Here is a 14,130-nt window from a genome sequence, read left to right as displayed (position 1 = left end):
AAGAACAAATAAAATAATTAAAACTTAATAGAAATTGGGTTTGGTTGGATCTTGACGGGGTCTTATAACCCATTACCCAATCCGTTTTGACCCAAGCAAATTTGGATTGGGTTGGGTTAGGTCTTGACTCATTATGATTCGTTCAAATTTAATCCAACCCGCCCAATTGTCGCCCCTAAATAATGTTTGTCCAATTATAACTTTTATTTAAATAAATAAAATTTTACCTAATCAAGAAACTAGTAAAGACCTATATTTATTAAAGGTAAATTTGTGAAATACATCTTATTTTCTTGAAATGAGTAGAATCATTAAGATGATGCGTCAAAACTAAAAACATCTCCCTTATTTTAAAATATCTCCCGTACATCAATTATGATAAAAACTCGTATTAATCCTTCTGAATTTTAATATATTAAGAAAAAAGATAATTATTTTTTTCTATTTTTTTCTTAATATTAATTATTTATTCTCCAAATTATTTTTTTAAAATCTAAAATTATACATAAATAAATATAAATATCATTATAAAAACTCATATTAATCCCCCTTTTTTTTTATAGAACATGCTCACAAAGTCCAAAATTAACCGCCAATTTAACTCCGAGTATTTGGCATTTAATGAACGTGGAGCATTAAAATCTCCCTTATAATCATTTTTTAGTATTTTTTCCTCTCTTACAATTAGACAATTAATTAATCCCTTTAATTTCATCACAAATCTCACCTATTTAATTAAATTCTCCTCCACCTGCATTACCATTACCCTGCAACATACATAACTGACCCCTTTTCCCTTTCTTTTTCTTCTTCTCCATATCATGAACACTTGCCTACTTTTCTAAAATGAAATTTCATTGGTTCTTAATAATCAACATTATTATTTGCTTTAGCAATAATAATGTTGACATTCTAGCACAAGCAAAGCAAAAGAAGCTGCTGGGCCGTCCCAAAAAAATACCCACAAATTTGGCTAGAAACTGCGATTTTTATGATGGAAAATGGGTTGTAGATTATAATTACCCACTTTATAATTCTCAAAATTGTCCATTTGTACTGCAACAGTTTGATTGTGTAAAGAATGGCAGGCCAGATAAAGCGTATCTCAAGTATAGATGGCAACCAACAAATTGTAACTTAGCCAGGTAACAAATTAACTCTTGTCATTTTGATTATTTCTCATTGTTTTGAAGAATCGAATTTAATTTCTTCGATCGAATTGCACTCTCTCTCGTATACATCGTAAGTTCATTCATTGATGAAAAGTGACTGATATTCTCTCTGTCTCATATTAGTTATCATTTTTTTTTTTTTTTCGAAATGAAACTAAATCAAACTTGTCTCTTGTATATCGTGCTTTGTAAATATTTGTTTATCTAGGTGGACATGTTTTGCTTGATAATTGGTGTATTTGTTTTCATGCATTCTGTCTTTTCCATTTACCTACTTAGTACTCCTCCTAAGTCCTACCTACAAACTGCAAAATGTTCTTTTTCACTCTTGTGTCTAAATTTCCATGACATAATTTATATTTCAAAAATCAAATAAAAATATAGTAAAAACAAAAGAGTTATTTGTATGTTTTTAAATATTTTAAATTATTAATTTTTATATAATTTTTAAATATAAAAATTATTAATAAAAATCTTAAAGTTTATATGACTAAAATGCACAATCAAAATAAAGATATTTGTTTTTTTGAAATTCAAGCTATATACTAATTGGGATTTCTGGATGAATTACTAATCTAACGACTGTGGTATTCCAGCGTACGTTGAGTATTAATTGCACCAACTTGTGATCTCGTGAAAATCATTTATTAGTAGAATTGAAGCTATTTATATCATTAATATTAATAATTTTATATTATCTTATGTCATTTCGCATGTTATAACTTATAATAAGTGCTTGTTTTATTTTCAAAATCCCAAATTTCATATTCAAAAAATGTATATTTTTTCAAGGAATTTTTACTCAGAGCCGTCTATTAAAATAATAGTTAATATATATATATATATATATATATATATATATATATATATATATATTATATTTGTCTCGTAATTATAATTATTTTGGCAGAGTGACCAAATATCTTAAAATCCCTTCTATTAAATGGGAAATTAACTTAAATATGCACCTTCGCAAAATAAATAAATAAAAAACAAATATATAAATATTTGTTCAATTAGTATTTAATATATATATATTAACTAACGATTATAAATATTTTTTACGAGCAACTAAATATGTAACTTTTCCTTCTCTATTTTGTTATATGTCTTTCCATATGAAACATTATTAATCTTTTTTTTTCTTCTAGAGTTTAATTTTTGGATATACACGTAGGTGGGATGGAAAGGACTTTGTGAGAAGAATTAAAAACAAGAAGGTATTGTTCGTGGGAGATTCATTGAGCTTGAATCAATGGCAATCTTTGGCTTGCATGCTTCATTCTGCCTTCCCTCGACTTAATTACACTGTCACCAGAAATGGACCACTCATGTCAACCTTTTCAATTCCTGTAAGTCATGTGAATTTAGAGTAAATATCATAATAAATATGATTTGTCACGTGTTGTGTTTTTGGTTCATTTTTATTTATTCACTATTCAGTATTCACTTGACATATCTCTTTAATCAATAATAAATAGAATGATAATTTTATAATATCAATCTTTTTTAATATAATAAATTCAATAATTTGAAAAATAATTTTAGTTAATAATAAAGGTTAATTAAGAATTAATTCATAAATTTATCTCTTGATTTTTTAAACTGAACAAATAAACATTTATTTTTTAATATAGTTGACAAGTAAAAAGTGGATGGAAGGAGTATATTTTTAATTTCCTTTACGTAAAGAAGAGGGGAGGGGGGGGGGGGGGGAGTGAGATAAGTGTAGTATTTTTGTTCTCTTTGTTATTAATAAAATTATTTTTGTGATATTTGATCAAGCATATTTAACATTCAATTAAATAAAAGGCACGTTTTGTCTCTTCATATATAGGAAGCACCTGTTATATTTAAGTTACTTTTTAGATCTATATATTTTGCTCTAAAATTTGGAATACTAGTGCAAATTTAACATAATATATACAGGTAATTAAATGTTCTGAGACATAATAATTGGATAAATTGTGAAGATTCTTTCTTAAAATTAAATAAATGGAGTTGTATTTATGAGAGAGATACATGAAGGGGACTTGGCCTTATCTTATAAAGTGCAACATAAAGACAACACAAGGATAAATTTATGAAGATTCAATAGCAAAGTAGGGTAGTACATATTTTGGGTAAAATTAATAATCCTAATTTTCAAAAATAGTACTCTTTCATTTATTGGTATTGGATTATTGAATTAACGATTTTGTAGCGATTTAGAATCTATTATTATTGGGTTATCAGTTCGAAAGTAGATGAGGGATCAAAATTTCATATTTCAATAAATTAAATGTTAAATATGCTTAATCAGAGATACTTCAGGGACTCATTTATCATCCTCTTTTGTGTTTAATTTCTCACATTTGTTTTTCAATATATTGATAGTAAAATCTCTAAAATAGTGGTTGATTATATTGTTGAATGTATATATGTAGTCGAAGCAAGTGACATTGAGCTACGTGAGAAATGCATTGCTTGTAGACATAGTGAGGGAGAAATCAAAAAGAGTACTAAAGCTGGACTCAGTTGCAACTTCTTCAAAGCTGTGGACTGGTTATGATATTTTGATTTTTGATACTTGGCATTGGTGGCTTCACACTGGAAGAAAACAACCGTAAGTTTTATCTTTAAGAAAAAAATATTAGAGATTTGATGTCCCAATTAAGAACAACATACAAACAGGGTCTGAGGAGGGTAGGATTTACGTAAACCTACTTATGCCTACCTTTGTGAGGTAGAAAGGTTGTTTCGGAAAAATTGATATTCGAATTGAGAATGAAAATTACATTAGTTGATTAGCGTACTTCAAATTAAACCCCTTCATTATTATCGAAATTTATATGATTGACCCTCGTATTTTATACCCTATTATTCTTGTTGGAGTGGATGAGTTATACAAAATTTCTACTAAAATTAACACTAATTATGCAGATGGGATTTGATTCGAGATGGGAAAGTCCTACATCAAGATATGGATCGTTTAAAAGCTTATGAAAAAGCCTTGGTAACATGGGGTAAATGGGTTTCCAACAACATTAATTTCAAGAAAACTAAGGTCTTCTTCCAGGGCATCTCCCCTGATCATAGCAAGTAAGATTTTTTTTTTTAATTTTCATTTACATAATATATAAACAGATACTTAAATTTGGTCTCATTTGACCGGCAAGTAAACATTTAACTTTTAATACTAACATCCAGACACCTCAATTTGTCTCCATTGTGTAAGTTGAACACAAACTTGCAAAATGATCATCTAGACATCTCTAAAATTTATGTCACTTTAGCGCGCACCAGGTGTCCATGAGACACAATGAGGATGAGTTGAAGTGTTTTGTTGTCAGTTGAGGTGTTTAAATGTGTACTCTCAAAGTTAAAGTGCTTACTTATTTCTTGAGGTCAAGTTTTTGTGTCTATACTATGCATTTATATATATATATATATATATATATATATATATATATATTTTCGTTCTGTTTTGTTTTATGTTAAAAGAAATACAAATATTTATAACTTGTTTTACATCATAAATTTCAAAAAATTCTATATATTTTTCAAACATTGTGTTCTGTCAAATGAGGTCAAACAAATTGAAACGGAGGAAGTGTACATTAATGTTGTTTTTTTCTTTCCTGAAATGTTACAGTGGCACCCAATGGGGAAAAACGACCAACCAAATGCAATGCAAGGGGGAACAAAATCCAGTAAAAAAGCTAAGGTATTTAGGAGGTCCAGATGAAGCAGACATATTGTTGGGTAAAGTTTTGGGAAAAACAGGAAAGCCAATACATATGTTGAAACTCAACAAAATGTCACAATATAGAGTTGATGGTCATCCTTCTATTTATGGAAGTCCTAGATATAAAGGCATGGATTGTACACATTGGTGTCTCCCTGGTGTTCCTGATACTTGGAATCAACTTCTTTATGCTAATCTCATTTAAATTGAAAACAACAACAACATTGTTATACTCACCAAACATTTGAAAGAAATGACAAAATTATATTACAAATATGTGTTACTACTTACTGCTAGCTAGTGATAGAGTATTATTCAAGTTCGAAAAATTTTCTTTTTTTGTGCCTCACACAACTGAAGAACCAAATGCTAAGTAATAACAACAGAGTGAAATCATCAACTATAACTTAAATTACACATAGTGCGGTCTCTAGAAAATTAAATTCATAATCCATAAACTCGTAAAAAGGGCATCACAACAGAACCAATCCACAACTTTCCATCTTTCTCCTCAACTTCACTTATAGACCTCAATGTCTTGCCTTCAACATCTTCCAAAACCTCTAAAACGCGCCCATCCTCACTTAGCTTGATCGCGGTAGGATGCAGCTGCCCTTCGTCCATTTGCTGTGGGGTGAACCGGAACTTTCCCAATCCTGAAATACTCGATACTGATCTTATTGCTTGCAGTGCGACCCAAAATTCCCCTCTGGAATTTATTCTGATGTTGTCGGGAAATCCCGGCAAGTCAGCAAATATATCATGTGTTCCCACAAGGGGACCTTTTAGCCAATACCTTAAAATTCTAAAATTAGTAGTTTCAGTCACTAGCACAAAGGAACGATTTTTATTCAAAGCGATACCATTTGCAAAAGCAAGGTCTCCTAATAAAACTGTTACTTTTTTCGTTGATTTAACATATTTCATTAGCCTGCCAGTCATATCTCCACTTGAAAAAGATGTGAGAAATTGCCAACGTTGATACTTTGTGCTTGTATCCGTGAAGTAAATAACATCACCATCGACATCAACATCATTTGTGAAGACTAGAGGCTTACCTTGGAATTTTTGGACTAATGGTGTAGCTAGTCCACCTTTTGGTCCAACAACTTGGAGTCCCAAATAGGCGTCAGCAATGTACAAATCCCCTGTTTTGGTATCGAATCGTAAGCCTAATGGCCTTCCACATACATGCTCCATTTCAGGAGCGAAAGGCAAGGTACAATTCGTCCTATGAGAAGAGGTGACCGCAAAATCAATCCAAGATAATCGATTTTGTGACCCTAATTGCAACTTGAGAATTCGTCCATCGCCAACTCCTATGTATGGGCCTTCGCCATTTGGATCGAAAGCAACACTCTCTGGTCCAATTGCTCCATTAAGGTGGATAATTTTGGATTTTGAGAGGACATTTTGAGATTTCAACACAATTTTCGAATCATTTAAGGCTAAATTTACTGAGACAATTAGTGCAATGATGGTCAAAAATAATATATTTGATGCATTCATGGATGGGAGAATGTTTTTTCCCTTATGATTACTATTTTTTGTGATGAGTTATGTCCAAGTTTTCTTCTTTTATAGGACATACATTTGTGTTTTAGGCTTATTTGGAAAGACATTTAAATGTGGACTTCAAAGTCATACAGAGAGTGGACAAGTTAGTAATTATTGTCAGGAGCAAGTGGTTGAATATAAATAATTGTCTATATCGATCGAAAAATGCATGCATGCAGAAACAAGTAGGGTACTACTAGGTCCATGGTTAGGTATAATTACTTTTACCAGTTACCTACAGTTAGGGTGTAGATGGATCGGGTTGGTTCGAATTTTTTACAAACCAAACCAAATCATTTGTGTCGGGTTATTAAATCTATAAACCAAACCAAACCAATAAAAGTCGGGTTTTTCGATATCAATTTTTTTCGGATTTTTCGTATTTTTTCGGGTTTTTCGGTTTTTTCGGATTTCTCGGGTTTTTCATAGTATCTAATAAAAAGCACAGAGCAGTACTTCTTAAAAAGAGTTCTAGTACAAAATATCAACATATAAGATGGAGACAGAACACTGTTTGAAGTTTTAACTTTATAATATAACTTTATAAGATGACCTTTTTTTGTATATTATTTAGATGGGCTTCTCAAGTCCAAATCTAAATGTAAGAAAGAAAACAAAAATTATGATTTTTTTTAAAAAAAATATTTATAAATTACATTTTAATAAATATTTTTATGTATAACATAATTTAAAAGTAGTATATTTATAATCGGGTCGGTTTGGGTTCGGTTTGACTTTTTTTAGTTAAAATCAAACCAACCCTATAATGGTCGGGGTTTTTTTTCAAACACCAAACCAAGTCAAACCAAACCACTAGTCGGGGTTTTTTCCGGTTTGGTTCGGTTTGTCGGTTTGATGCGGTTTATCGATTTACCCTGTACAACCCTACCTACAATATAATTTAAGGATGAGCATTCAATTCTTCGATCTTGTATTTTTGAATTTTGATTCGTCTCTTCCTTAGGTATTGAATATCAAACTGAATTTGTTTGACTTGATTGTTTTTCAAGTTCGATTCGATTTGTTCTTTTCTAATTCAGTTTTTCAGTATGAGCTTGATTAATGAGTTATTTTTCTGCTCATAAAATGAATTGTTTTTAATTTACAAAATGGGCTATTTTTTAATTTTTTTTCTGAATAAAACTATTAAAGACGAGTTTTCTAGATTTTATTGAATATGAACATATTTAGTAACATGATTTGTCTTTCAAATGGTCTGATCTTTAATTTTTATTCTTAATAATAACACTTATTCCTAGTAGGGCATATGTTTTCTAAGAATACGAAACATAATCTGTGAGATATTATAATACAAAAATATAAGCTTATGCTTCTCAAAAAAATTATTTACCATGACAGGCAAAAATTAAAAACCAACAAAAAAAAGGGCAAAATGCAAATGACCCGTATTAAGGCTATTAAATAAATCTCAAAAAGGGCATGAAGATCTAACCATGTGCGAGAAAATGTCATAAATAGTCTCTTAACTATAGAAATAGGTCTAAAATGGTCTCTTAATTATGTATTTATCGGATTTAGTTCTTTAACTATTCAAAAACTTAATCAGGTTTGGTCCCTTAACTATACACTTACCGATTTTAGTCTCTTAACTATACACATACTGATTTTAGTCTTTTAAGTATTCAGAAACTTATTAGGTTTGGTCTTTGTCCATTATTTTTATACAAATAATTTATGTTTATATCAACGGAACTTATGTCTTCCTAAATTTAAATCTTTAATCCAATAACCTCAATGATTAAAAAATAAAATTAATGAAGAAAGAAGATATAATTAAGTCCCAATTTTATTCAATGAAGGATAAAATGAACTATATTATTGTTGCTAATAGCTTGAATATGCTATATTTCCTTCTTTAGCGGTTGAGAGTTCATAATCAATGCAAATTTTTTTAATTTTATTTTTCATACAAAAGAACAACAAAAGATTTAATCTAATTACTCAAGTTTTTCTATGTAAAATAAAACAAACAGAAGAATAAAATCGATATATTTCATATTTTTAAAAAAAAAATTAAAAAAAAGTTGCAAATTTGTCATTTTATAAATTTCAACTTTTGAAAAAATTAAATAAATTCCCTTCCATTAATCGTTGGAGTGCAAGATTTGGAATTAAAACATGTGAGAAAAGAACTTTAAACTTTATTCTCATTGCAAAAAAATTATTTCTATTAAATATAAATAAATCTCTCCCCACACCTAACGGATAATAATTTTTTTCTTTGTATAATAAATTTAAGCATATACAAGTCATTAGTAGCAATAATATGCTTCATTTTATCCTCCATTGAATAAAGTTATGACTTGTATTTTTTCCTCGTAAATTTTATTTTGAATAGTTGAGGTTAAGTTTTTTTTCTTTTCACAAGAGTAATTTGAAGAAAAGTAGCAGGGAGAGAGAAACAACTAAAAAAAATGGGTTAAGATTTCAATTTTATTGATGCATGAATTTTGTTAATATAAATCTAAGTTATTTATATAAAAAAAATGGACAAAAATCGAACATGATAAGTTTTTAAATACTTAAAGACTAAAATCAGTAAATATAGTTAAGGAACTAAAATCGATAAGTGTATAATTAAAAGACCAAAAATAATCAATTTTTAAATAGTTAAAGGACTAAATCCAATAAACATATAAGGGACATTTTAGACATACTCTATAGTTTAGAAACTATTTATGGCATTTTCTCAACCATGTACAATATGTTAAAAAAGAGTAGGCATTTCAATCATAAATAGAGGTCGTCACTTGTCCCTAAGGCCAAAGGGTAACTATTTTGAACTGTATTGTCATAATTAGCAATTTGTTATAAATAATAGAGATGATAGTAAAAAACATATGTGAAAATATTATTTCTCTCTAAGTTTCATATTTGAATTATCATACAATAGCTAATTTAGAATTTTCACTAAAGAAATTTAAAAATAAAAATAGTGTTTGAAATTTAAACTTGAAACTTAAAAGTAAATTTTGAATCATTTGAACCACTAAATCAATCTTTAATTTTATATTCAAGGTTCAAAATCTATACATATACATAAAAAATAATTTTAAATATCTTATATATCATGTAATTTTTTGTCGAGGGAGTTCAGGTGGACCCCCCGCTACCCTCTAGATCCGTCTCTGGATATATTCCTTTTTTTAAATTTGTTTGTCCTACTTTTCTTTTTAGTCTGTTTCAAAAAGTCTCTTTCTTTTTTTTAATATTTTTTTAATTCCAAATTTCATGTTTAAAGGTTGTACAAGATCTGAATATCTTTAATTTAAGAGGACAAACAAATTAAAACATAGGAAGTAATAATTTTTTTTTGAACCCCTCCCTAAGAGCTTCCACCCATTTTGCTCCATTGATAACTCGAACTGACAATCTTAAAATTAAAAATAAAAAATGCTTGTCATTCGAGCAACTCCCGAAGTAATAGCTTTGAAGCATTCATAGAGCGTACGTGTTTAATTTTCCGATGGTATGAATTATGTCCAAGTTTTTTTTCTTTTTGTAGTAGGAGCTAATTGTACGTATCAAGTGGATTGACTCTTAAACATATTGGACCTCAAAGTCATTACCCCACGTACAATACAGATCTAGTACTGGACAAGTTAGTAATTGTTGTCGTGAGAAGCTAAGCAAGTGGTATTTAATAATTATCTATCTATATATATATATATCACACTCTTTGGAATGAATTATATCCAAAAATGCATCCTTGCTGAAGATAAAACAAGTTAGTAAAAGAAAATTATAGTAATACGGTGTTATCTAGGATCAGAGAAAACAAATATAACAGACTAAGGGTGTGTTTGGTACAAGAAAGCAATTTTTTAGGAAAATAATTAGTGCATTCTTTAGTTATACTTATTTTCTTGGGTTAGATATGCCGTATGCGAGTAAAAAATAAAAGGGCAGCCCGGTGCACTGAAATTTTCGCTATGCACGGGATCCGGAGAAAGGTCTGATCATAAAAATCTATTGTATGCGAGTAAAAAATATTATTCTAAAAACATTTAATTTGTATATATTTAAGATAAAGCTATGATGGATATGGGGTTGAGGTGGGGTGTGGCGCAGGTCGGGTGGGCGGGGATGGGGTGTGTGGTGTGGTGCGGGTGGGGTTTGGAGGTGGGGTAGGTGGTTGTGAGGGTGGTCAAAGGAGACAGTGACTTATTTTTCCTACTTTCATTAGATAAATTATCTTCTTTATTTTCAAAGAACTTATTTTTCTAAAGAAAATATTTTTAAATTTTTTTGACCAATTAAACATGAAAAAATAGGAAAATAACTTTCACACCACACATCCTAAGCGTAAAATGATTAAATAAAAACCTGAGTTAGTACACAATATCATATTTAATCACGATTTGTCATAAATCTCCAGCGACAACAACATCAAAACTTAACGAGCGCAAAACACAAGTAGTTTAAATTAAAATGTTTTACTAGTCAAAAATAGTATAATTAGATTACTAAAAATATCTCTATTCCAAGAATCCTAAATGTGATGCATCAATATTCAAAAGAATAATTCTCTTTCTATTAAATTAAAGTAACGAATAATTAATTTTACATATCTTTTCAAAATTCCATCAATGAATTCGCAGCAATAGAACAAGTCAAATTCCCACTATTAAAATTTCAAAATATATGTCAGGTCTATCAAAACCCAACAGATAACTACTTCATAATAGGCATGCATTTACGTTTGGCTTATAAATGCTCTTGATACCATGTAGAAATCTCACGTAAAAAATTAAGAGAAATTAAGGTTATATTGTAATCTCACGTAAAAAAATTAAGAGAAATTAAGGTTATATTGTAAAACTATCAAGTACATGCTCTGAGTGAATTGTAGAGTCTTAGGTTTGCTATACTTAGAGTTCTACTACAATACAAATATACAATTTACAAAAGTAGTGATTGATTACTACTACTATACATATAACTTATTCTAGTCAACTTGAACTAGTACAAGTTATAGCAGCCTAGTTGACTTTTAGTAGCTTAGTTCTAGCGTGACTCAAATTCTATAACAAATAACAGCTGTACACATTAATTGTACCATGTTGTTCGACTTGTTTCCATATCTTCAACAGTACGTACATTACATTTAAACGTGGACCTCAAATCATACAAAGAGTAGATACTAGACAAGTTAGTAATTGTCTTCATAAGCCAACTGCCAATGTCTGCTATAATTTCCTTTTTCTGATTAAGAGTTGCTAGTGATTGACATGCATCACGACATGCAAGTGGTATATTTAATTAATACTGACATAAATATATAGAGAGATGGATAAATAGATAGATATATTAACGATAATATATAAATGTGTTTAGATATAGTTGAACATTTTAATTTTAATTGTGATCATTTCGACACTTCAATTTAATATAAGTGTGTTTCAAGAATAACTTCTCGACAATACACATTTACAGACACATTTAAAAGGGTGCATTCTAGACGAGGATGAAGTGTTTATTAGAAGGTCAACTTAAACCAAGTTAAGATATTTAAATATGCATTTTTAAAATTAGATGTTTAGTTGTTGATTAAGATCGATCAAGATTTTCCTTGATATACAAAGCGTTACCAAGCTAGCATATGGTATTGTATAAATTTTATATATCAAGTGTCAACACTTATAATTACAGTTTTCAACGTAGAGAGTTTTTCATTATAAAAGAATTTAATTTTCAAGGAGATTTAACACGGTTCTTAGAGAACAAATCTTTATACGTACATTTAGCTATAATTTATTGAATTTGTATTCATTTTTAATTAGTGGAGTAGCATATCTATGATATTTCGAATTTAAATAATTTAATTTAATATCTTTTTTGTAACACTAAGAAATGAAAAAATGATTTTTGAATTTTTTTTGCTATAATTGTCAAATCATGACAAATATTGCTATAGGTGTAAAAAAAACAATTATTACAAAATACAAAAAAGTGTTGAAACGAATGAGATTGTTATAAAGAAGTCCGATTGTAGTTTGGTTATTTAGGGTTTCTTGGAGGGATTCCAAAATAAGCCTGGATTGATATTACATTCAGATTGTAATAGGTGTTGTCTTGTTTATAATTAGGAATCCATTTATGAGGTAGCGTCATTGAATATTAAGAAGTAGGTATTACAAAAGGCAGCTATAAACTTATTTGGAGTTTGGCCTCGAGTTTAGTGAAGAGTTTCGGAATAGTCAGAGGTAGGTCGTATTTTTTTTTACTTTCTTGAATAAAGATTTTTTCGCGTAAAATACTTAAGTTGATTTTTTTTTCGCAATTCATTTGAAGGAATGAAAAGATATTTTGTGGTTTAAAGCAACGTAATGAATTATCTTATTTTATAACATTATGGTTGTTGTATTTTTATCTAAAACTTTTAATTTAAATGGCATTAAACAACACTTTAATTAAATCTTAAAAATGACACAAAATGTGCTCCATGTGGTGTCTTAAATTTGTGAAAAAAATTCACTATAATTTAAGTAATTAAGTTACTTCATAAATACAGTTTCATAAGTTGCTACATAATTAAAATTTTAAATATTAAATTAAATCAAAAATGTCTTTAATATATGTGCAGGTTCGTAACCACCCTCCAAAAATGTAGGTTCACATAGGTCCATACACTTTAAATCAAATATGCCCTTATATTAGTTTTTTTGGTTTTTCCATTCGATGTCCGATATCTATATTGGAGTTCGATTATTCCTAATTCGTACCATGTAGGGTCCTATTCGGGGGGAAGTGCTCCCTACCAAAGGATTTTTCATGCCCAATATTCGAATACGAGACCTTTAATTAAGGAAGGAATAATCTTATCCACTTCACCATATCCGTTGGTGGTAAATATGCCCTTATAATGTGTAGATGCTTATTGCCCGCAAAAAACGCGGATGACATATCTAATAAACTAATAAGTTAATTAACACTAATTATATTTCTAATCATGCTCCATTAGGTTCTGTTTGAAATAAGAGCATTGGGCTTAACGAAGTAAAGATAGGGATATGATTAAACCAATCAGTGGAGGACAAATATATTATGAATTTCACGTGTTCCGAGAAGTTTTGACCTTTTTCCTATAAATTATTACTCTTTTATTCTTAAATCATCTATTGTTTTTAAAAAATAGTTATTTCAAATTATTTATCGTTTTAGAAATTCAAGATAAAATTCATATTTCATTTTATTCTTAATAGTAAATTTTCTTGAAGACTACGACCACCTCAATTCTGATAAGTTTTTACCCTATAATTATCAAAGCAAAACATGTACACCTAGATAATTGAATATTTACAAAACATGATATATAGATAGAGACAAATTTTATATGTTTTATTAAAGGGACAAAGTCATATGATCCTTGTGTTAGTGAGAGTGTGAGACATATTAGATATATTTCGTTATACATATTGAAATGCACACAAGTTACATGAGAGCTTACGATAAAAAATAAAAAAAACATGAAAAGTACAATTTGTTTTTGTTCCATAAATCACGTCAACACGAAAAGCAAACCATAAGAAAACTAAACAACATCAAATTTCATTCATTTCATTATTAATATTGTTGTCCGCGCTTTACACAATCTTAAACAATAAATTTAGATAATTGTCGAATAGTAGTGTCGTAAATTTTAAAATTCAT

General features: G+C 29.0%; 2 protein-coding genes across 2 annotated transcripts; one reads left to right on the top strand and one right to left on the bottom strand.

Moving 5' to 3' along the window:
* The first annotated feature begins 779 nt into the window (after window positions 1-779).
* LOC129892007 (protein trichome birefringence-like 43) lies at window positions 780-5,121 on the top strand. Its single transcript, XM_055967527.1, has 5 exons — window positions 780-1,145; window positions 2,350-2,524; window positions 3,599-3,777; window positions 4,095-4,253; window positions 4,807-5,121. The coding sequence occupies exons 1-5, from the start codon at window positions 847-849 to the stop codon at window positions 5,102-5,104; spliced, it is 1,110 nt and encodes a 369-aa protein (XP_055823502.1). The 5' UTR covers window positions 780-846; the 3' UTR covers window positions 5,105-5,121.
* LOC129893448 (protein STRICTOSIDINE SYNTHASE-LIKE 10-like) lies at window positions 5,106-6,468 on the bottom strand. Its single transcript, XM_055968983.1, has one exon. It carries the CDS (start codon window positions 6,406-6,408, stop codon window positions 5,344-5,346), a length of 1,065 nt encoding a protein of 354 aa, XP_055824958.1. The 5' UTR covers window positions 6,409-6,468; the 3' UTR covers window positions 5,106-5,343.
* Between the last annotated feature and the right edge of the window lie 7,662 nt (window positions 6,469-14,130).

The sequence above is a fragment of the Solanum dulcamara genome, chromosome 6 (assembly GCF_947179165.1).
Source record: "Solanum dulcamara chromosome 6, daSolDulc1.2, whole genome shotgun sequence".
Classification (NCBI taxonomy): domain Eukaryota; kingdom Viridiplantae; phylum Streptophyta; class Magnoliopsida; order Solanales; family Solanaceae; genus Solanum; species Solanum dulcamara.
The sequence above is the reverse complement of the archived record's forward strand: the minus strand, read 5'-3'. Positions and strand labels throughout refer to the sequence as shown.